This window comes from Oncorhynchus keta, unplaced genomic scaffold (genome assembly GCF_023373465.1).
Source record: "Oncorhynchus keta strain PuntledgeMale-10-30-2019 unplaced genomic scaffold, Oket_V2 Un_contig_24196_pilon_pilon, whole genome shotgun sequence".
Taxonomy (NCBI): domain Eukaryota; kingdom Metazoa; phylum Chordata; class Actinopteri; order Salmoniformes; family Salmonidae; genus Oncorhynchus; species Oncorhynchus keta.
In genome coordinates, this window is record NW_026283775.1 from 62,214 (window position 1) to 87,283 (window position 25,070).

At 47.8% G+C, this 25,070-nt stretch overlaps 1 protein-coding gene across 1 annotated transcript in view; it reads right to left on the reverse strand.

The window, feature by feature from the left end:
- Positions 1-5,762: 5,762 nt before the first annotated feature.
- LOC127921965 (uncharacterized) overlaps positions 5,763-25,070 on the reverse strand; it is a 32,693-nt gene continuing 13,385 nt past the window's right edge. Inside the window, exons 2-4 of the mRNA XM_052505583.1 lie at positions 16,783-21,509; positions 9,945-10,019; positions 5,763-6,195 (exon numbers count right to left, since the gene is read on the reverse strand). Coding sequence (XP_052361543.1) covers positions 9,958-10,019; positions 16,783-21,509 — 4,789 coding nt within the window. The 3' untranslated portion in view covers positions 5,763-6,195; positions 9,945-9,957. The remainder of the gene's footprint in view (positions 6,196-9,944; positions 10,020-16,782; positions 21,510-25,070) is intronic.

The following is a 25,070-nucleotide window of genomic DNA, read 5'->3' on the forward strand; positions in this document are numbered from 1 at the left end:
TACTACCATCTACTACCACCTACTACCATCTACTACCACCTACTACCACCTACTACCACCTACTACCACCTACTACCATCTACTACCACCTACTACCATCTACTACCACCTACTCTACTACCGTCTACTACCATCTACTACCATCTACTACCATCTACTACCATCTACTACCGCCTACTACCGTCTACTACCGTCTACTACCGTCTACTACCGTCTACTACCACCTACTACCACCTACTACCACCTACTACCACCTACTACCATCTACTACCATCTACTACCGCCTACTACCGTCTACTACCACCTACTACCATCTACTACCGTCTACTACCATCTACTACCACCTACTACCACCTACTACCATCTACTACCACCTACTACCATCTACTACCACCTACTCTACTACCATCTACTACCGCCTACTACCGTCTACTACCATCTACTACCATCTACTACCGCCTACTACCGTCTACTACCACCTACTACCATCTACTACCGCCTACTACCGTCTACTACCACCTACTACCATCTACTACCGCCTACTACCGTCTACTACCGTCTACTACCGTCTACTACCGTCTACTACCATCTACTACCATCTACTACCACCTACTACCATCTACTACCACCTACTACCATCTACTACCACCTACTCTACTACCATCTACTACCGTCTACTACCATCTACTACCATCTACTACCATCTACTACCATCTACTACCACCTACTACCACCTACTACCATCTACTACCACCTACTCTACTACCATCTACTACCGCCTACTACCGTCTACTACCATCTACTACCATCTACTACCGCCTACTACCACCTACTACCATCTTCTACCATCTACTACCATCTACTACCATCTACTACCACCTACTACCACCTACTACCATCTACTACCATCTACTACCACCTACTACCACCTACTACCATCTACTACCATCTACTACCACCTACTACCATCTACTACCACCTACTACCACCTACTACCATCTACTACCATCTACTACCACCTACTACCATCTTCTACCATCTACTACCACCTACTACCACCTACTACCATCTACTACCATCTACTACCACCTACTACCATCTACTACCATCTACTACCATCTACTACCATCTACTACCACCTACTACCATCTACTACCATCTACTACCATCTACTACCACCTACTACCATCTACTACTATCTACTACCACCTACTACCATCTTCTACTACCATCTACTACCATCTACTACCACCTACTACCACCTTCTACCACCTTCTACCATCTACTACCACCTACTACCATCTACTACCATCTACTACCACCTACTACCATCTACTACCACCTACTACCACCTTCTACTACCATCTACTACCACCTACTACCATCTACTACCACCTACTACCATCTACTACCACCTACTACCACCTTCTACTACCATCTACTACCACCTACTACCATCTACTACCACCTACTACCATCTACTACCACCTACTACCATCTACTACCACCTACTACCATCTACTACCACCTACTACCATCTACTACCATCTACTACCACCTACTACCATCTACTACCATCTACTACCATCTACTACCACCTACTACCACCTACTACCATCTACTACCATCTACTACCACCTACTACCACCTACTACCATCTACTACCACCTACTACAATCTACTACCATCTACTACCACCTACTACCACCTACTACCACCTACTACCACCTACTACCACCTACTACCATCTACTACCACCTACTACCACCTACTACCACCTACTACCATCTACTACCATCTACTACCACCTACTACCACCTACTACCACCTACTACCATCTACTACCACCTTCTACCATCTACTACCATCTACTACCATCTACTACCACCTACTACCATCTACTACCACCTACTACCACCTACTACCATCTACTACCACCTACTACCACCTACTACCATCTACTACCACCTACTACCACCATCTACCACCTACTACCATCTACTACCACCTACTACCACCTACTACCACCTACTACCACCATCTACTACCACCATCTACTACCACCTACTACCACCTACTACCATCTACTACCATCTACTACCACCTACTACAATCTACTACCACCTACTACCATCTACTACCACCTACTACCACCTACTACCACCTACTACCATCTACTACCATCTACTACCACCTACTACCATCTACTACCATCTACTACCACCTACTACCATCTACTACCATCTACCATCAGCTGCTCTCAGTCCACTTCACCTATCTCTATAAACCATCCCTCAGCTGCTCTCAGTCCACCTCACCTATCTCTATAAACCATCCCCCAGCTTCTCTCAGTGGAACCTCACCTATCTCTATAAACCACCCCCCAGCTGCTCTCAGTGGAACCTCACCTATCTCTATAAAGCATCCCTCAGCTGCTCTCAGTGGAACCTCACCTATCTCTATAAACCATCCCTCAGCTGCTCTCAGTCCACCTCACCTATCTCTATAAACCATCCCTCAGCTGCTCTCAGTGGAACCTCACCTATCTCTATAAACCATCCACCTCACCTATCTCTATAAACCATCCCTCAGCTGCTCAGTCCACTTCACCTATCTCTATAAACCTTCCCTCAGCTGCTCAGTCCACCTCACCTATCTCTATAAACCCTCCCTCAGCTGCTCTCAGTCCACCTCACCTATCTCTATAAACCATCCCTCAGCTGCTCTCAGTGGAACCTCACCTATCTCTATAAACCATCCCTCAGCTGCTCTCAGTCCACCTCACCTATCTCTATAAACCATTCCTCAGCTGCTCTCAGTGCACCTCACCTAAACCGTCCCTCAGCTGCTCTCAGTGCACCTCACCTATCTCTATAAACCATTCCTCAGCTGCTCAGTCCACCTCACCTATCTCTATAAACCATCCCTCAGCTGCTCAGTCCACCTCACCTATCTCTATAAACCATCCCTCAGCTGCTCTCAGTGGAACCTCACCTATCTCTATAAACCATCCCTCATTTTGCACCAAACATCAGTTATTTTTTGATGTAACCACACCCCCCTCTCCCAGTATATCAAGGAACCTTGCATTGTGTGTGTGACGGGAAGCCCAGATGACTCAGTTTCACAAATTCATATTACTGCCTGTCAATCTCCCCCAAATCAGCAGACACACACACACACACACACACACACACACACACACACACACACACACACACACACACACACACACACACACACACACACACACACACACACACACACACACACACACACACACACACACACACACACACACACACACACACACACACACACACACACACACACACTAAATAATAATAGACAGGCAAACAAATGCAAATAGTCACAGCATGGACAAAGACATGCAAATCCACAACCAGTTCTAGCCTTGCTGCTAAAAGACAGATGACAGCCCTACAGAGACCACTGTTCTGGAAACAGTTTACTACTAGTAAAGACAGATGACAGCCCTACAGAGACCACTGTTCTGGAAACAGTTTACTGCTAGTAAAGACAGATGACAGGCCCCTAGACCACTGTTCTGGAAACAGTTTACTGCTAGTAAAGACAGATGACAGCCCTACAGAGACCACTGTTCTGGAAACAGTTTACTGCTAGTAAAGACAGATGACAGCCCTACAGAGACCACTGTTCTGGAAACAGTTTACTGCTAGTAAAGACAGATGACAGGCCCCTAGACCACTGTTCTGGAAACAGTTTACTGCTAGTAAAGACAGATGACAGCCCTACAGAGACCACTGTTCTGGAAACAGTTTACTGCTAGTAAAGACAGATGACAGGCCCCTAGACCACTGTTCTGGAAACAGTTTACTGCTAGTAAAGACAGATGACACCCCTACAGAGACCACTGTTCTGGAAACAGTTTACTGCTAGTAAAGACAGATGACAGCCCTACAGAGACCACTGTTCTGGAAACAGTTTACTGCTAGTAAAGACAGATGACAGGCCCCTAGACCACTGTTCTGGAAACAGTTTACTGCTAGTAAAGACAGATGACAGCCCTACAGAGACCACTGTTCTGGAAACAGTTTACTGCTAGTAAAGACAGATGACAGGCCCCTAGACCACTGTTCTGGAAACAGTTTACTGCTAGTAAAGACAGATGACAGCCCTACAGAGACCACTGTTCTGGAAACAGTTTACTGCTAGTAAAGACAGATGACAGCCCTACAGAGACCACTGTTCTGGAAACAGTTTACTGCTAGTAAAGACAGATGACAGCCCTACAGAGACCACTGTTCTGGAAACAGTTTACTGCTAGTAAAGACAGATGACAGCCCTACAGAGACCACTGTTCTGGAAACAGTTTACTGCTAGTAAAGACAGATGACAGGCCCCTTGACCACTGTTCTGGAAACAGTTTACTGCTAGTAAGACAGATGACAGGCCCCTAGACCACTGTTCTGGAAACAGTTTACTGCTAGTAAAGACAGATGACAGCCCTACAGAGACCACTGTTCTGGAAACAGTTTACTGCTAGTAAAGACAGATGACAGCCCTACAGAGACCACTGTTCTGGAAACAGTTTACTGCTAGTAAAGACAGATGACAGGCCCCTTGACCACTGTTCTGGAAACAGTTTACTGCTAGTAAAGACAGATGACAGGCCCCTAGACCACTGTTCTGGAAACAGTTTACTGCTAGTAAAGACAGATGACAGGCCCCTAGACCACTGTTCTGGAAACAGTTTACTGCTAGTAAAGACAGATGACAGGCCTACAGAGACCACTGTTCTGGAAACAGTTTACTGCTAGTAAAGACAGATGACAGCCCTACAGAGACCACTGTTCTGGAAACAGTTTACTGCTAGTAAAGACAGATGACAGGCCCCTTGACCACTGTTCTGGAAACAGTTTACTGCTAGTAAAGACAGATGACAGGCCCCTAGACCACTGTTCTGGAAACAGTTTACTGCTAGTAAAGACAGATGACAGGCCCCTAGACCACTGTTCTGGAAACAGTTTACTGCTAGTAAAGACAGATGACAGCCCTACAGAGACCACTGTTCTGGAAACAGTTTACTGCTAGTAAAGACAGATGACAGGCCCCTAGACCACTGTTCTGGAAACAGTTTACTGCTAGTAAAGACAGATGACAGCCCTACAGAGACCACTGTTCTGGAAACAGTTTACTGCTAGTAAAGACAGATGACAGGCCCCTAGACCACTGTTCTGGAAACAGTTTACTGCTAGTAAAGACAGATGACAGGCCTACAGAGACCACTGTTGTGGAAACAGTTTACTGCTAGTAAAGACAGATGACAGCCCTACAGAGACCACTGTTCTGGAAACAGTTTACTGCTAGTAAAGACAGATGACAGGCCCCTTGACCACTGTTCTGGAAACAGTTTACTGCTAGTAAAGACGGATGACAGGCCCCTAGACCACTGTTCTGGAAACAGTTTACTGCTAGTAAAGACAGATGACAGCCCTACAGAGACCACTGTTCTGTTAGACTTCCTGTGTCTCTCTCTGGTCAAATCTGCACCAGAAATACCAGATTAGCTACCTACACCACCCACAGCAGGAAACGTGTGCATGTGTTTCGTGTGGGATGTGTGTGCGATTTTGTGCGTGTGTATGTATTGTGTGTGTGTGTGTGTGTCACTATATAACTTGTTTTCCCTCACACTGAAATGCCCTGACCTTTCTGTCAGGCGTCAGAATTTCCTCTGCCTTCCGATGGTAGCCTACAGCCGCAATGTGACGTTAGTATGTACGTGTGTGTGTGTGTGTGTGTGTGTGTGTGTGTGTGTGTGTGTGTGTGTGTGTGTGTGTGTGTGTGTGGTAATACCCTACCTTTGGCGTCAGGCTCCTGCATAGGGGTGATAGTGTCTCTCTGTTCCCCAGAGTCCATGGACACACTTCTCTCTCTCTTCGTCTTCATCATCCCCCCAACGCCACTCACCGATTGGCTGACAGTCTTCAGGCCAGGGTTGCCCGCCCCCAGGCCCTTATTGGCCCCCTCCTGCTGCTGGGTCACATTGGAGAGCTGGGATTGGCTGTCGCTGCTCACTTGCTTGCCATGATTGGTCAGCTTATTGTCGGGGTGCATTTGAACGGCTGGGGTGGGTCTGGGGTAGGAGTACAGACGATGTGGTGTCCGTCCGTCTGTTTGAGGAAGTCACACTGCTGCTTGTCTACACAGCTGGTGAGACGGAGGAGAAAACAGACTCAGAACTAACAGGCTCAGAACTAACAGGCTCAGAAACAACATGCTCGAGAACTAACAGGCTCGGGAACTAACAGGCTCGGGAACTAACAGGCTCGGGAACTAACAGGCTCAGAACTAACAGGCTCAGAACCAACAAGCTCGGGAACCAACAGGCTCGGGAACCAACAGGCTCGGGAACCAACAGGCTCGGGAACCAACAGGCTCGGGAACCAACAGGCTCGGGAACCAACAGGCTCGGGAACCAACAGGCTCGGGAACCAACAGGCTCGGGAACCAACAGGCTCGGGAACCAACAGGCTCGGGAACCAACAGGCTCGGGAACCAACAGGCTCGGGAACCAACAGGCTCGGGAACCAACAGGCTCGGGAACCAACAGGCTCGGGAACCAACAGGCTCGGGAACCAACAGGCTCGGGAACCAACAGGCTCGGGAACTAACAGGCTCGGGAACTAACAGGCTCGGGAACTAACAGGCTCGGGAACTAACAGGCTCGGGAACTAACAGGCTCGGGAACTAACAGGCTCGGGAACTAACAGGCTCGGGAACTAACAGGCTCGGGAACTAACAGGCTCGGGAACTAACAGGCTCGGGAACTAACAGGCTCGGGAACTAACAGGCTCAGAACTAACAGGCTCAGAACTAACAGGCTCGGGAACTAACAGGCTCAGAACTAACAGGCTCGGGAACTAACAGGCTCGGGAACTAACAGGCTCGGGAACTAACAGGCTCAGAACTAACAGGCTCGGGAACTAACAGGCTCGGGAACTAACAGGCTCGGGAACTAACAGGCTCGGGAACTAACAGGCTCGGGAACTAACAGGCTCAGAACTAACAGGCTCGGGAACTAACAGGCTAGGGAACTAACAGGCTCGGGAACTAACAGGCTCAGAACTAACAGGCTCGGGAACTAACAGGCTCAGAACTAACAGGCTCAGAACTAACAGGCTCAGAACTAACAGGCTCAGAACTAACAGGCTCAGAACTAACAGGCTCAGAACTAACAGGCTCGGGAACTAACAGGCTCGGGAACTAACAGGCTCGGGAACTAACAGGCTCGGGAACTAACAGGCTCGGGAACTAACAGGCTCGGGAACTAACAGGCTCGGGAACTAACAGGCTCGGGAACTAACAGGCTCGGGAACTAACAGGCTCGGGAACTAACAGGCTCAGAACTAACAGGCTCGGGAACTAACAGGCTCGGGAACTAACAGGCTCGGGAACTAACAGGCCCGGGAACTAACAGGCCCGGGAACTAACAGGCTCGTAACAGTGCAGTAATATCTAACAATTCACAAAAATACACACAAACCTAAAAGTAAAAGAATGGAGTTAAGAAATACATAAATATTAGGACGAGCTGGGCCTCCCGGGTGGCACAGTGGTCTAAGGTACTGCATCGCAGTGCTAGCTGTGCCACCAGAGATTCTGGGTTGGAGCCCGGGCTCTGTCGCAGTCGGCCGCGACCGGGAGGCCCATGTGGCGGCACACAATTGGCCCAGCGTCGTCCGGGGTAGGGAGGGTTTGGCCGGCAGGGCATATCCCTTGTCTCATCGTGCACTAGCGACACCTGTGGAGGGCCGGGCGCAGTGCATGCTGACCAGGTCGCCAGGTGACCAGGTCGCCAGCTGACCAGGTCGCCAGGTGACCAGGTCGCCAGGTGACCAGGTCGCCAGGTGACCAGGTCGCCAGGTGTACGGTGTTGGCTGTTTAACAGTCTGATGGCCTTGAGATAGTAGCTGTTTTTCAGTCTCTCGGTCGCTACTTTGATGCACCTGTACTGACCTCGCCTTCTGGATGATAGCGGGGTGAACAGGCAGTGGCTCGGGTGGTTGTTGTCCTTGATGATCTTTTTAGCCTTCCTGTGACATCGGGTGGTGTAGGTGTCCTGGAGGGCAGGTAGTTTGCCCCCGGTGATGCGTTGTGCAGACCTCACTACCCTCTGGAGAGCCTTACGGTTGTGGGCGGAGCAGTTGCCGTACCAGACGGCGATGCAGACTGGCAGAATGCTCTCGATTGTGCATCTGTATAAGTTTGTGCGGGTCTTAGGGACCAATCCACATTTCTTCAGCCTCCTGGGGTTGAGGAGGCGCTACTGCGACTTCTACACCACACCATCTGTGTGGGTGGCCATTGAGATCGTCTGTGTTGGTGGACCATTGAGATCGTCTGTGTGGGTGGACCAATTCAGATCGTCTGTGTGGGTGGACCAATTCAGATCGTCTGTGTGGGTGGACCAATCCAGATGGTCTGTGTGGGTGGACCAATCCAGATGGTCTGTGTGGGTGGACCAATCCAGATGGTCTGTGTGGGTGGACCAATCCAGATGGTCTGTGTGGGTGGACCAATCCAGATGGTCTGTGTGGGTGGACCAATCCAGATGGTCTGTGTGGGTGGACCAATCCAGATGGTCTGTGTGGGTGGACCAATCCAGATGGTCTGTGTGGGTGGACCAATCCAGATGGTCTGTGTGGGTGGACCAATCCAGATGGTCTGTGTGGGTGGACCAATCCAGATGGTCTGTGTGGGTGGACCAATCCAGATGGTCTGTGTGGGTGGACCAATCCAGATGGTCTGTGTGGGTGGACCAATCCAGATGGTCTGTGTGGGTGGACCAATCCAGATGGTCTGTGTGGGTGGACCAATCCAGATGGTCTGTGTGGGTGGACCAATCCAGATGGTCTGTGTGGGTGGACCAATCCAGATGGTCTGTGTGGGTGGACCAATCCAGATGGTCTGTGTGGGTGGACCATTCAGATCGTCGGTGTGGGTGGACAATTCAGATCGTCGGTGTGGGTGGACAATTCAGATCGTCGGTGTGGGTGGACAATTCAGATCGTCGGTGTGGGTGGACAATTCAGATCGTCGGTGTGGGTGGACAATTCAGATCGTCGGTGTGGGTGGACAATTCAGATCGTCGGTGTGGGTGGACAATTCAGATCGTCGGTGTGGGTGGACCATTCAGATCGTCGGTGTGGGTGGACAATTCAGATCGTCGGTGTGGGTGGACCATTCAGATCGTCGGTGATGTGGACGCAGAGGAACTTCGAAGCTTTTCACCGTCTCCACTGCAGTCCCGTCGACGTGGATAGCAGAGGGAGCACCTCCCTGTCTCCTGAAGTCCACGATCATCTCCTTCGTTTTGTTGACATTGAGGGAGAAGTTATTTTCCTTACACCACTCCCCCAGGGCCCTCACCTCCTCCCCGTAGGCTGTCTAGTCATTTTGGCAATGAGGTCTATGTCGTTGTTGTGTCGTCTGCAAACTTGATGATTGAGTTGGAGGTATATGTGGCTACGCAGATATGGGTGAACAGGGAGTACAGGGAGGGGGCTGAGCACACACCCTTGTGGGGCCCCAGTGTTTAGAAAGTGGAGGTGTTGTTTCCTACCTTCACCACCTGGGGGCAGTAAACGTGTAGATCAATGACTGGCAACAGTTCAGTTCGACACTGAATGATGCAGTTCTCACAAGATGAGAGGTAATTTCAGCAAAACATTTTAGTGAACCGGCGATTTGTAACATTTGAAATATTTTTTTTTTTTGACAGACGCGACATTTGGATCCTTTTGGGGTTCAGAGGACCAATACACTCACATCTTAAACATTTGAACCGGGGGACTGATGCGCGTATCTGTGAATCGTTACATCCTCTTACCGCTCGTCTTGAACTTCAAATTGGTATGACCAACATGTATGACCATGGCTGGGTTCAGGTCACTCACCTCAGTCCATGTCTCAGCTGACACACTGGGGCATATTGCTGCTGCTCCTTGACTCTTCACTGACCGCAGAATAACCTGGAGGGGAGAGGGGAGGTCAGAGGTCACGTTAGCGTTAGCAAAATCTGCGTCTTCAAAAGTCACACCATGACCAAGGTTTTTGATTCAAATCATTTGCGTTTCATATTGAAAGTGGTTTGTTTTGCTAGAAAGATCTGGGGCGTACAAATCTAGTTTTTCCATCACACAATTTTGAAAACATGTTAAGAAATGTGGGCACAATTATTGAAAATGAAGTTTCACACCCCCCCCTGAATCAATACTTCGTAGAATAGCCGTTTGGCAGCGATCACAGCTGCGTTTTCTTTCAGGGTAATTCTCGAAGAGCTTTCCACGTGTTGATTGGTGCAACACGTTATTCTTTAGAAAATGTTTCGCGTCTTATTGGCTGTTGATCATTACTAGTAGGACCGGTCCACAACTAAAAAACACATTGGCCGACCAGCGGGTCTTCTGTCCACAACTAAAAAACACATTGGCCGACCAGCGGGTCTTCTGTCCACAACTAAAAAACACATTGGCCGACCAGCGGGTCTTCTGTCCACAACTAAAAACACATTGGCCGACCAGCGGGTCTTCTGTCCACAACTAAAAACACATTGGCCGACCAGCGGGTCTTCTGTCCACAACTAAAAACACATTGGCCGACCAGCGGGTCTTCTGTCCACAACTAAAAACACATTGGCCGACCAGCGGGTCTTCTATCCACAACTAAAAAACACATTGGCCGACCAGCGGGTCTTCTGTCCACAACTAAAAACACATTGGCCGACCAGCGGGTCTTCTGTCCACAACTAAAAAACACATTGGCCGACCAGCGGGTCTTCTGTCCACAACTAAAAAACACATTGGCCGACCAGCGGGTCTTCTATCCACAACTAAAAAACACATTGGCCGACCAGCGGGTCTTCTATCCACAACTAAAAACACATTGGCCGACCAGCGGGTCTTCTGTCCACAACTAAAAACACATTGGCCGACCAGCGGGTCTTCTGTCCACAACTAAAAAACACATTGGCCGACCAGCGGGTCTTCTATCCACAACTAAAAACACATTGGCCGACCAGCGGGTCTTCTGTCCACAACTAAAAAACACATTGGCCGACCAGCGGGTCTTCTGTCCACAACTAAAAAACACATTGGCCGACCAGCGGGTCTTCTATCCACAACTAAAAAACACATTGGCCGACCAGCGGGTCTTCTATCCACAACTAAAAAACACATTGGCCGACCAGCGGGTCTTCTATCCACAACTAAAAAACACATTGGCCGACCAGCGGGTCTTCTATCCACAACTAAAAACACATTGGCCGACCAGCGGGTCTTCTGTCCACAACTAAAAAACACATTGGCCGACCAGCGGGTCTTCTATCCACAACTAAAAACACATTGGCCGACCAGCGGGTCTTCTGTCCACAAATAAAAACACATTGGCCGACCAGCGGGTCTTCTGTCCACAACTAAAAACACATTGGCCGACCAGCGGGTCTTCTGTCCACAACTAAAAACACATTGGCCGACCAGCGGGTCTTCTGTCCACAACTAAAAACACATTGGCCGACCAGCGGGTCTTCTGTCCACAACTAAAAAACACATTGGCCGACCAGCGGGTCTTCTGTCCACAACTAAAAAACACATTGGCCGACCAGCGGGTCTTCTGTCCACAACTAAAAAACACATTGGCCGACCAGCGGGTCTTCTGTCCACAACTAAAAAACACATTGGCCGACCAGCGGGTCTTCTATCCACAACTAAAAAACACATTGGCCGACCAGCGGGTCTTCTATCCACAACTAAAAAACACATTGGCCGACCAGCGGGTCTTCTATCCACAACTAAAAAACACATTGGCCGACCAGCGGGTCTTCTATCCACAACTAAAAAACACATTGGCCGACCAGCGGGTCTTCTGTCCACAACTAAAAAACACATTGGCCGACCAGCGGGTCTTCTATCCACAACTAAAAAACACATTGGCCGACCAGCGGGTCTTCTGTCCACAACTAAAAAACACATTGGCCGACCAGCGGGTCTTCTGTCCACAACTAAAAAACACATTGGCCGACCAGCGGGTCTTCTATCCACAACTAAAAAACACATTGGCCGACCAGCGGGTCTTCTGTCCACAACTAAAAAACACATTGGCCGACCAGCGGGTCTTCTGTCCACAACTAAAAAACACATTGGCCGACCAGCGGGTCTTCTGTCCACAACTAAAAAACACATTGGCCGACCAGCGGGTCTTCTGTCCACAACTAAAAACACATTGGCCGACCAGCGGGTCTTCTGTCCACAACTAAAAAACACATTGGCCGACCAGCGGGTCTTCTGTCCACAACTAAAAACACATTGGCCGACCAGCGGGTCTTCTGTCCACAACTAAAAACACATTGGCCGACCAGCGGGTCTTCTGTCCACAACTAAAAACACATTGGCCGACCAGCGGGTCTTCTGTCCACAACTAAAAACACATTGGCCGACCAGCGGGTCTTCTGTCCACAACTAAAAACACATTGGCCGACCAGCGGGTCTTCTGTCCACAACTAAAAAACACATTGGCCGACCAGCGGGTCTTCTGTCCACAACTAAAAACACATTGGCCGACCAGCGGGTCTTCTGTCCACAACTAAAAAACACATTGGCCGACCAGCGGGTCTTCTGTCCACAACTAAAAACACATTGGCCGACCAGCGGGTCTTCTGTCCACAACTAAAAACACATTGGCCGACCAGCGGGTCTTCTGTCCACAACTAAAAAACACATTGGCCGACCAGCGGGTCTTCTGTCCACAACTAAAAACACATTGGCCGACCAGCGGGTCTTCTGTCCACAACTAAAAAACACATTGGCCGACCAGCGGGTCTTCTGTCCACAACTAAAAAACACATTGGCCGACCAGCGGGTCTTCTGTCCACAACTAAAAAACACATTGGCCGACCAGCGGGTCTTCTGTCCACAACTAAAAAACACATTGGCCGACCAGCGGGTCTTCTGTCCACAACTAAAAAACACATTGGCCGACCAGCGGGTCTTCTGTCCACAACTAAAAAACACATTGGCCGACCAGCGGGTCTTCTGTCCACAACTAAAAAACACATTGGCCGACCAGCGGGTCTTCTGTCCACAACTAAAAAACACATTGGCCGACCAGCGGGTCTTCTGTCCACAACTAAAAACACATTGGCCGACCAGCGGGTCTTCTATCCACAACTAAAAAACACATTGGCCGACCAGCGGGTCTTCTATCCACAACTAAAAACACATTGGCCGACCAGCGGGTCTTCTGTCCACAACTAAAAAACACATTGGCCGACCAGCGGGTCTTCTATCCACAACTAAAAACACATTGGCCGACCAGCGGGTCTTCTGTCCACAACTAAAAACACATTGGCCGACCAGCGGGTCTTCTGTCCACAACTAAAAACACATTGGCCGACCAGCGGGTCTTCTGTCCACAACTAAAAACACATTGGCCGACCAGCGGGTCTTCTGTCCACAACTAAAAAACACATTGGCCGACCAGCGGGTCTTCTGTCCACAACTAAAAAACACATTGGCCGACCAGCGGGTCTTCTGTCCACAACTAAAAAACACATTGGCCGACCAGCGGGTCTTCTGTCCACAACTAAAAAACACATTGGCCGACCAGCGGGTCTTCTGTCCACAACTAAAAAACACATTGGCCGACCAGCGGGTCTTCTATCCACAACTAAAAAACACATTGGCCGACCAGCGGGTCTTCTGTCCACAACTAAAAAACACATTGGCCGACCAGCGGGTCTTCTGTCCACAACTAAAAAACACATTGGCCGACCAGCGGGTCTTCTGTCCACAACTAAAAAACACATTGGCCGACCAGCGGGTCTTCTGTCCACAACTAAAAACACATTGGCCGACCAGCGGGTCTTCTGTCCACAACTAAAAACACATTGGCCGACCAGCGGGTCTTCTGTCCACAACTAAAAAACACATTGGCCGACCAGCGGGTCTTCTGTCCACAACTAAAAAACACATTGGCCGACCAGCGGGTCTTCTGTCCACAACTAAAAACACATTGGCCGACCAGCGGGTCTTCTGTCCACAACTAAAAACACATTGGCCGACCAGCGGGTCTTCTGTCCACAACTAAAAACACATTGGCCGACCAGCGGGTCTTCTGTCCACAACTAAAAAACACATTGGCCGACCAGCGGGTCTTCTGTCCACAACTAAAAACACATTGGCCGACCAGCGGGTCTTCTGTCCACAACTAAAAACACATTGGCCGACCAGCGGGTCTTCTGTCCACAACTAAAAACACATTGGCCGACCAGCGGGTCTTCTGTCCACAACTAAAAACACATTGGCCGACCAGCGGGTCTTCTATCCACAACTAAAAACACATTGGCCGACCAGCGGGTCTTCTGTCCACAACTAAAAAACACATTGGCCGACCAGCGGGTCTTCTATCCACAACTAAAAAAACACATTGGCCGACCAGCGGGTCTTCTGTCCACAACTAAAAACACATTGGCCGACCAGCGGGTCTTCTATCCACAACTAAAAAACACATTGGCCGACCAGCGGGTCTTCTGTCCACAACTAAAAAACACATTGGCCGACCAGCGGGTCTTCTGTCCACAACTAAAAAACACATTGGCCGACCAGCGGGTCTTCTGTCCACAACTAAAAAACACATTGGCCGACCAGCGGGTCTTCTGTCCACAACTAAAAAACACATTGGCCGACCAGCGGGTCTTCTGTCCACAACTAAAAACACATTGGCCGACCAGCGGGTCTTCTGTCCACAACTAAAAAACACATTGGCCGACCAGCGGGTCTTCTGTCCACAACTAAAAAACACATTGGCCGACCAGCGGGTCTTCTGTCCACAACTAAAAACACATTGGCCGACCAGCGGGTCTTCTATCCACAACTAAAAACACATTGGCCGACCAGCGGGTCTTCTGTCCACAACTAAAAAACACATTGGCCGACCAGCGGGTCTTCTGTCCACAACTAAAAAACACATTGGCCGACCAGCGGGTCTTCTGTCCACAACTAAAAAACACATTGGCCGACCAGCGGGTCTTCTGTCCACAACTAAAAACACATTGGCCGACCAGCGGGTCTTCTGTCCACAACTAAAAAACACATTGGCCGACCAGCGGGTCTTCTGTCCACAACTAAAAACACATTGGCCGACCAGCGGGTCTTCTGTCCACAACTAAAAACACATTGGCCGACCAGCGGGTCTTCTGTCCACAACTAAAAACACATTGGCCGACCAGCGGGTCTTCTGTCCACAACTAAAAAACACATTGGCCGACCAGCGGGTCTTCTGTCCACAACTAAAAACACATTGGCCGACCAGCGGGTCTTCTGTCCACAACTAAAAAACACATTGGCCGACCAGCGGGTCTTCTGTCCACAACTAAAAAACACATTGGCCGACCAGCGGGTCTTCTGTCCACAACTAAAAAACACATTGGCCGACCAGCGGGTCTTCTGTCCACAACTAAAAAACACATTGGCCGACCAGCGGGTCTTCTATCCACAACTAAAAAACACATTGGCCGACCAGCGGGTCTTCTGTTCTTTCGACCAGTCAATTGGTCAACAATAAAATTTGATTTGATTCGGATGTCTTCCCTGTAACGCAGCGTTGAGATTGCCTGCAATGACAACAAACTCAGTCCGATGACGTTTGACGATAAACGCGAGTCCGACCATCACCCCTGGTGAGACAAAACCGCAACTCGTCAGTGAAGAGCACTTTTTGCCAGTCCTGTCTGATCCAGCGACGGTGGGTTTGTTCCCATAGGCGACGTTGTTACCAATGATATCTGGTGAGACCCTGCCTTACAACAGACCTACAAGCCCTCAGTCCAGCCTCTCTCAGCCTATTGCGGACAGTCTGAGCACTGATGGAGGGATTGTGCGTTCCTGGTGTAACTCGGGCAGTTGTTGTTGCCATCCTGTGTCTCACCGTACGGACATTGTAATTTATTGCCCTGGCCACATCTGCAGTCCTCATGCCTCCTTGCAGCATGCCTAAGGCACATTCACGCAGATGAGCAGGGACCCTGGGCATCGTTCTTTTGGTGTTTGTCAAAGTCAGTAGAAAGGCCTCTTTAGTGTCCTAAGCTTTCATAACTGTGACCTTATTTGCCTACCGTCTGTAAGCTGTTAGTGTCTTAACGACCGTTCCACAGGTGCATGTTCATTAATTGTTGATGGTTCATTGAACAAGCATGGGAAACAGTGTTTAGACCCTTTACAATGAAGATCTGTGAAGTTATTTAGATGTTTATGAATTATCTTTGAAAGACACCGTCCTGAAAAGGGGACTTTTCTTTTTTTCTGAGTTTATAGATAGATAGATAGATAGATAGATAGATAGATAGATAGATAGATAGATAGATAGATAGATAGATAGATAGATAGATAGATAGATAGATAGATAGATAGATAGATAGATAGATAGATAGATTCTATCTATCTATCTATCTATCAAAGGACAAAACAATTCACACAATGAAGTTATGCAACAAAGAATGGGCACGAATTGGCGGGAGAGCGCATTCTGGAGAGGGACCCGCCTTGTGTATCTTTGCCATACTCCCCTTCTTATTGGACTGTCCACTGAGACAGGAGCCAATCAGACATGGAAAAAAATATATATATATTTGCGACCGCTTAACGAAAAACATCTCGGGCGACAAAACAATCGACAAGTTGACTAAATGGGGTCAGACCTAATTGCTAGAAAACTATAAAGTAGATTTAAGACAAAACTAACTCGGAACATTCACTGCCTTCTTGGTAAGCAACTCCAGTGTAGATTTGGCCTTGTGTTTTAGGTTATTGTCCTGCTGAAAGCTGAATTCATCTCCCAGTGTCTTGTGGAAAGCAGACTGAACCAGGTTATTGTCCTGCTGAAAGCTGAATTCATCTCCCAGTGTCTTGTGGAAAGCAGACTGAACCAGGTTATTGTCCTGCTGAAAGCTGAATTCATCTCCCAGTGTCTTGTGGAAAGCAGACTGAACCAGGTTATTGTCCTGCTGAAAGCTGAATTCATCTCCCAGTGTCTTGTGGAAAGCAGACTGAACCAGGTTATTGTCCTGCTGAAAGCTGAATTCATCTCCCAGTGTCTTGTGGAAAGCAGACTGAACCAGGTTATTGTCCTGCTGAAAGCTGAATTCATCTCCCAGTGTCTTGTGGAAAGCAGACTGAACCAGGTTATTGTCCTGCTGAAAGCTGAATTCATCTCCCAGTGTCTTGTGGAAAGCAGACTGAACCAGGTTATTGTCCTGCTGAAAGCTGAATTCATCTCCCAGTGTCTTGTGGAAAGCAGACTGAACCAGGTTATTGTCCTGCTGAAAGGTGAATTCATCTCCCAGTGTCTTGTGGAAAGCAGACTGAACCAGGTTATTGTCCTGCTGAAAGCTGAATTCATCTCCCAGTGTCTTGTGGAAAGCAGACTGAACCAGGTTATTGTCCTGCTGAAAGCTGAATTCATCTCCCAGTGTCTTGTGGAAAGCAGACTGAACCAGGTTATTGTCCTGCTGAAAGGTGAATTCATCTCCCAGTGTCTTGTGGGAAGCAGACTGAACCAGGTTATTGTCCTGCTGAAAGGTGAATTCATCTCCCAGTGTCTTGTGGAAAGCAGACTGAACCAGGTTATTGTCCTGCTGAAAGCTGAATTCATCTCCCAGTGTCTTGTGGAAAGCAGACTGAACCAGGTTATTGTCCTGCTGAAAGCTGAATTCATCTCCCAGTGTCTTGTGGAAAGCAGACTGAACCAGGTTATTGTCCTGCTGAAAGCTGAATTCATCTCCCAGTGTCTTGTGGAAAGCAGACTGAACCAGGTTATTGTCCTGCTGAAAGCTGAATTCATCTCCCAGTGTCTTGTGGAAAGCAGACTGAACCAGGTTATTGTCCTGCTGAAAGCTGAATTCATCTCCCAGTGTCTTGTGGAAAGCAGACTGAACCAGGTTATTGTCCTGCTGAAAGCTGAATTCATCTCCCAGTGTCTTGTGGAAAGCAGACTGAACCAGGTTATTGTCCTGCTGAAAGCTGAATTCATCTCCCAGTGTCTTGTGGAAAGCAGACTGAACCAGGTTATTGTCCTGCTGAAAGCTGAATTCATCTCCCAGTGTCTTGTGGAAAGCAGACTGAACCAGGTTATTGTCCTGCTGAAAGCTGAATTCATCTCCCAGTGTCTTGTGGAAAGCAGACTGAACCAGGTTATTGTCCTGCTGAAAGCTGAATTCATCTCCCAGTGTCTTGTGGAAAGCAGACTGAACCAGGTTATTGTCCTGCTGAAAGCTGAATTCATCTCCCAGTGTCTTGTGGAAAGCAGACTGAACCAGGTTATTGTCCTGCTGAAAGCTGAATTCATCTCCCAGTGTCTTGTGGAAAGCAGACTGAACCAGGTTATTGTCCTGCTGAAAGCTGAATTCATCTCCCAGTGTCTTGTGGAAAGCAGACTGAACCAGGTTATTGTCCTGCTGAAAGCTGAATTCATCTCCCAGTGTCTTGTGGAAAGCAGACTGAACCAGGTTATTGTCCTGCTGAAAGCTGAATTCATCTCCCAGTGTCTTGTGGAAAGCAGACTGAACCAGGTTATTGTCCTGCTGAAAGCTGAATTCATCTCCCAGTGTCTTGTGGAAAGCAGACTGAACCAGGTTATTGTCCTGCTGAAAGCTGAATTCATCTCCCAGTGTCTTGTGGAAAGCAGACTGAACCAGGTTATTGTCCTGCTGAAAGCTGAATTCATCTCCCAGTGTCTTGTGGAAAGCAGACTGAACCAGGTTATTGTCCTGCTGAAAGGTGAATTCATCTCCCAGTGTCTTGTGGAAAGCAGACTGAACCAGGTTATTGTCCTGCTGAAAGCTGAATTCATCTCCCAGTGTCTTGTGGAAAGCAGACTGAACCAGGTTATTGTCCTGCTGAAAGCTGAATTCATCTCCCAGTGTCTTGTGGAAAGCAGACTGAACCAGGTTATTGTCCTGCTGAAAGGTGAATTCATCTCCCAGTGTCTTGTGGGAAGCAGACTGAACCAGGTTATTGTCCTGCTGAAAGGTGAATTCATCTCCCAGTGTCTTGTGGAAAGCAGACTGAACCAGGTTATTGTCCTGCTGAAAGGTGAATTCATCTCCCAGTGTCTTGTGGAAAGCAGACTGAACCAGGTTATTGTCCTGCTGAAAGCTGAATTCATCTCCCAGTGTCTTGTGGAAAGCAGACTGAACCAGGTTATTGTCCTGCTGAAAGCTGAATTCATCTCCCAGTGTCTTGTGGAAAGCAGACTGAACCAGGTTATTGTCCTGCTGAAAGCTGAATTCATCTCCCAGTGTCTTGTGGAAAGCAGACTGAACCAGGTTATTGTCCTGCTGAAAGCTGAATTCATCTCCCAGTGTCTTGTGGAAAGCAGACTGAACCAGGTTATTGTCCTGCTGAAAGCTGAATTCATCTCCCAGTGTCTTGTGGAAAGCAGACTGAACCAGGTTATTGTCCTGCTGAAAGCTGAATTCATCTCCCAGTGTCTTGTGGAAAGCAGACTGAACCAGGTTATTGTCCTGCTGAAAGCTGAATTCATCTCCCAGTGTCTTGTGGAAAGCAGACTGAACCAGGTTATTGTCCTGCTGAAAGCTGAATTCATCTCCCAGTGTCTTGTGGAAAGCAGACTGAACCAGGTTATTGTCCTGCTGAAAGGTGAATTCATCTCCCAGTGTCTTGTGGAAAGCAGACTGAACCAGGTTATTGTCCTGCTGAAAGCTGAATTCATCTCCCAGTGTCTTGTGGAAAGCAGACTGAACCAGGTTATTGTCCTGCTGAAAGCTGAATTCATCTCCCAGTGTCTTGTGGAAAGCAGACTGAACCAGGTTATTGTCCTGCTGAAAGCTGAATTCATCTCCCAGTGTCTTGTGGAAAGCAGACTGAACCAGGTTATTGTCCTGCTGAAAGCTGAATTCATCTCCCAGTGTCTTGTGGAAAGCAGACTGAACCAGGTTATTGTCCTGCTGAAAGCTGAATTCATCTCCCAGTGTCTTGTGGAAAGCAGACTGAACCAGGTTATTGTCCTGCTGAAAGCTGAATTCATCTCCCAGTGTCTTGTGGAAAGCAGACTGAACCAGGTTATTGTCCTGCTGAAAGCTGAATTCATCTCCCAGTGTCTTGTGGAAAGCAGACTGAACCAGGTTATTGTCCTGCTGAAAGCTGAATTCATCTCCCAGTGTCTTGTGGAAAGCAGACTGAACCAGGTTATTGTCCTGCTGAAAGCTGAATTCATCTCCCAGTGTCTTGTGGAAAGCAGACTGAACCAGGTTATTGTCCTGCTGAAAGCTGAATTCATCTCCCAGTGTCTTGTGGAAAGCAGACTGAACCAGGTTATTGTCCTGCTGAAAGCTGAATTCATCTCCCAGTGTCTTGTGGAAAGCAGACTGAACCAGGTTATTGTCCTGCTGAAAGCTGAATTCATCTCCCAGTGTCTTGTGGAAAGCAGACTGAACCAGGTTATTGTCCTGCTGAAAGCTGAATTCATCTCCCAGTGTCTTGTGGAAAGCAGACTGAACCAGGTTATTGTCCTGCTGAAAGCTGAATTCATCTCCCAGTGTCTTGTGGAAAGCAGACTGAACCAGGTTATTGTCCTGCTGAAAGCTGAATTCATCTCCCAGTGTCTTGTGGAAAGCAGACTGAACCAGGTTATTGTCCTGCTGAAAGCTGAATTCATCTCCCAGTGTCTTGTGGAAAGCAGACTGAACCAGGTTATTGTCCTGCTGAAAGCTGAATTCATCTCCCAGTGTCTTGTGGAAAGCAGACTGAACCAGGTTATTGTCCTGCTGAAAGCTGAATTCATCTCCCAGTGTCTTGTGGAAAGCAGACTGAACCAGGTTATTGTCCTGCTGAAAGCTGAATTCATCTCCCAGTGTCTTGTGGAAAGCAGACTGAACCAGGTTATTGTCCTGCTGAAAGCTGAATTCATCTCCCAGTGTCTTGTGGAAAGCAGACTGAACCAGGTTACTGTCCTGCTGAAAGCTGAATTCATCTCCCAGTGTCTGGTGGAAAGCAGACTGAACCAGGTTATTGTCCTGCTGAAAGCTGAATTCATCTCCCAGTGTCTTGTGGGAAGCAGACTGAACCAGGTTATTGTCCTGCTGAAAGCTGAATTCATCTCCCAGTGTCTGGTGGAAAGCAGACTGAACCAGGTTATTGTCCTGCTGAAAGCTGAATTCATCTCCCAGTGTCTTGTGGAAAGCAGACTGAACCAGGTTATTGTCCTGCTGAAAGCTGAATTCATCTCCCAGTGTCTTGTGGGAAGCAGACTGAACCAGGTTATTGTCCTGCTGAAAGCTGAATTCATCTCCCAGTGTCTGGTGGAAAGCAGACTGAACCAGGTTATTGTCCTGCTGAAAGCTGAATTCATCTCCCAGTGTCTTGTGGAAAGCAGACTGAACCAGGTTTGCCTCTAGGATTTTTCCTGTGTTTAACTTCACTGCATTTTCTTTCCTGAAAAACTCTCCAGTCCTTAACGATTACAAGCACATAAGTAACAAAATGTGGAAAAAGTCAAAAAGGCTCTGAATTACTTTCCAAAGGCACTGTATATATTTATATTTATACTTTTATATGTATGTATTTTACAAAAATCGATAATTGGATTTATTATCGGTATAATATCGTTCCAAAATAAAATGGTGATATGTAACAGTATTGATTTTTACCCCCTTCACTAGAATACCCTCAAATAAAAAGGTGACATTCTGCATTGTCACCTCCGATAAAACATTTGATCTCCTAATTAAAAGTTAGCTCTAAATAAATATCAAACTAAAATATTAAACAATTATTTGATGAAAATGTGTATTTGCCCTAACTTCTATTAGCCCATAGAAACACATTGAATAACAGATAGTCCGTACTGCTATTAGCCCATAGAAACACATTGAATAACAGACAGTCCTTACTGCTATTAGCCAATAGAAACACATTGAATAACAGACAGTCCTTACTGCTATTAGCCCATAGAAACACATTGAATAACAGATAGTCCTTACTGCTATTAGCCAATAGAAACACACTGAATAACAGATAGTCCTTACTGCTATTAGCCCATAGAAACACATTAAATAACAGACAGTCCTTACTTCTATTAGCCAATAGAAACACATTGACCAACAGACAGTCCTTACTGCTATTAGCCCATAGAAACACATTGAATAACAGATTCACTACAGATCGTCCGCTCGTGAGGCCTGTGGGTGTCCTAAAGCAAAACAACCGATACGTACGAGTTTGTGGGAGTTTTACCTTTCCACAGATGGTGCAGCCCAAACTGTTCCGATGCTACAGACAGAAATTGGCAGATCAGCTGTACCGATTTCAGACGAGTACGAGTCCCAAGAACACCATCGTGTTCGTGAAAGTCTCATCTTTCCATAGAGGTGTCATAAAACCTTGGAGGCCAAACCGTTTGGACACTACAGAAGATTTTCTAGCTAAGTAGATTTCAACGGGGTGCGGACATCGACCTTAGCGGGTTAAGGGAGAGAGTGAGAGGGGTTTGGCTGGTGGGAGGGGCCAGCAGTGTTCTCTAGTCCACACCGTCTGCTGACCACAAACACTCCACAGCACTCTGCTAACCACAGTCTGCTAACCACAGTCTGCTAACCACAGTCTGCTAACCACAAACACTCCACAGCACAGTCTGCTAACCACAAACACTCCACCACACAGTCTGCTAACCACAGTCTGCTAACCACAGTCTGCTAACCACAGTCTGCTAACCACAGTCTGCTAACCACAAACACTCCACCACACAGTCTGCTAACCACAGTCTGCTAACCACAGTCTGCTAACCACAGTCTGCTAACCACAAACACTCCACCACACAGTCTGCTAACCACAGTCTGCTAACCACAAACACTCCACAGCACAGTCTGCTAACCACAAACACTCCACCACACAGTCTGCTAACCACAGTCTGCTAACCACAGTCTGCTAACCACAGTCTGCTAACCACAAACACTCCACCACACAGTCTGCTAACCACAAACACTCCACCACACAGTCTGCTAACCACAGTCTGCTAACCACAGTCTGCTAACCACAAACACTCCACAGCACAGTCTGCTAACCACAGTCTGCTAACCACAGTCTGCTAACCACAGTCTGCTAACCACAGTCTGCTAACCACAAACACTCCACCACACAGTCTGCTAACCACAAACACTCCACCACACAGTCTGCTAACCACAGTCTGCTAACCACAGTCTGCTAACCACAGTCTGCTAACCACAAACACTCCACCACACAGTCTGCTAACCACAAACACTCCACCACACAGTCTGCTAACCACAGTCTGCTAACCACAGTCTGCTAACCACAAACACTCCACCACACAGTCTGCTAACCACAGTCTGCTAACCACAAACACTCCACCACACAGTCTGCTAACCACAGTCTGCTAACCACAAACACTCCATCACACAGTCTGCTAACCACAAACACTCCACAGTCTGCTAACCACAAACACTCCACCACACAGTCTGCTAACCACAAACACTCCACCACACAGTCTGCTAACCACAGTCTGCTAACCACAGTCTGCTAACCACAGTCTGCTAACCACAGTCTGCTAACCACAGTCTGCTAACCACAAACACTCCACAGTCTGCTAACCACAAACACTCCACCACACAGTCTGCTAACCACAGTCTGCTAACCACAGTCTGCTAACCACAGTCTGCTAACCACAGTCTGCTAACCACAAACACTCCACCACACAGTCTGCTAACCACAGTCTGCTAACCACAAACACTCCACCACACAGTCTGCTAACCACAGTCTGCTAACCACAAACACTCCACCACACAGTCTGCTAACCACAAACACTCCACAGTCTGCTAACCACAAACACTCCACCACACAGTCTGCTAACCACAAACACTCCACCACACAGTCTGCTAACCACAGTCTGCTAACCACAGTCTGCTAACCACAGTCTGCTAACCACAAACACTCCACAGTCTGCTAACCACAAACACTCCACCACACAGTCTGCTAACCACAGTCTGCTAACCACAGTCTGCTAACCACAGTCTGCTAACCACAGTCTGCTAACCACAAACACTCCACAGTCTGCTAACCACAAACACTCCACAGTCTGCTAACCACAAACACTCCACAGTCTGCTAACCACAAACACTCCACCACACAGTCTGCTAACCACAGTCTGCTAACCACAGTCTGCTAACCACAGTCTGCTAACCACAAACACTCCACAGTCTGCTAACCACAGTCTGCTAACCACAGTCTGCTAACCACAAACACTCCACAGTCTGCTAACCACAAACACTCCACAGCACAGTCTGCTAACCACAGTCTGCTAACCACAGTCTGCTAATCACAAACACTCCACTCCACTATCTACAGTGCTCTCTCCCTCCACCTCTCAATTCATTGGGCTGTATTGGCATGGGAAACATATCTTTACATTTCAAATGTCATATTATGTCTATATACAGTGTTGTAATGATGTGCAAATAGTTCAAGTACAAAAGGGAAAATAAATTAACAGAAATGGTTGACCTTTTCTTGTGGCAACAGGTCACAAATCTTGTTGCTGTGATGGCACACTGTGGTATTTAACCCAGAAGATATGGGAGTTTATCAAAATTGTGTTCTTTGTGGATCTGTGTAATCTGAGGGAAATATGCATCTCTAATATGGTCATACATTTGGCAGGAGGTTAGGAAGTGCAGCTCAGTTCCCACCTCATTTTGTGGGCAGTGAGCACATAGCCTGTCTTCTCTTGAGAGCCAGGTCTGTCTAAGGCGGCCTTTCTCAATAGCAAGGCTATGCTCACTAAGTCTGTACATAGTCAAAGCCATGTCTCGCTCTCTCTAGTGAAGTAGATAATAAACACTCTCCAGCAATATCTCTCTCTCTATCATTAGCCCACCTCTCTCCCTCTGACTCTTGTGCTCTCACACAGTAAGATAGTATATTTACCTAATTAGGGAAACATATTGAGTCATACGCCAACATTTCCCCAACTAGCTAGGCAGTAAATAATATGGAACAAAT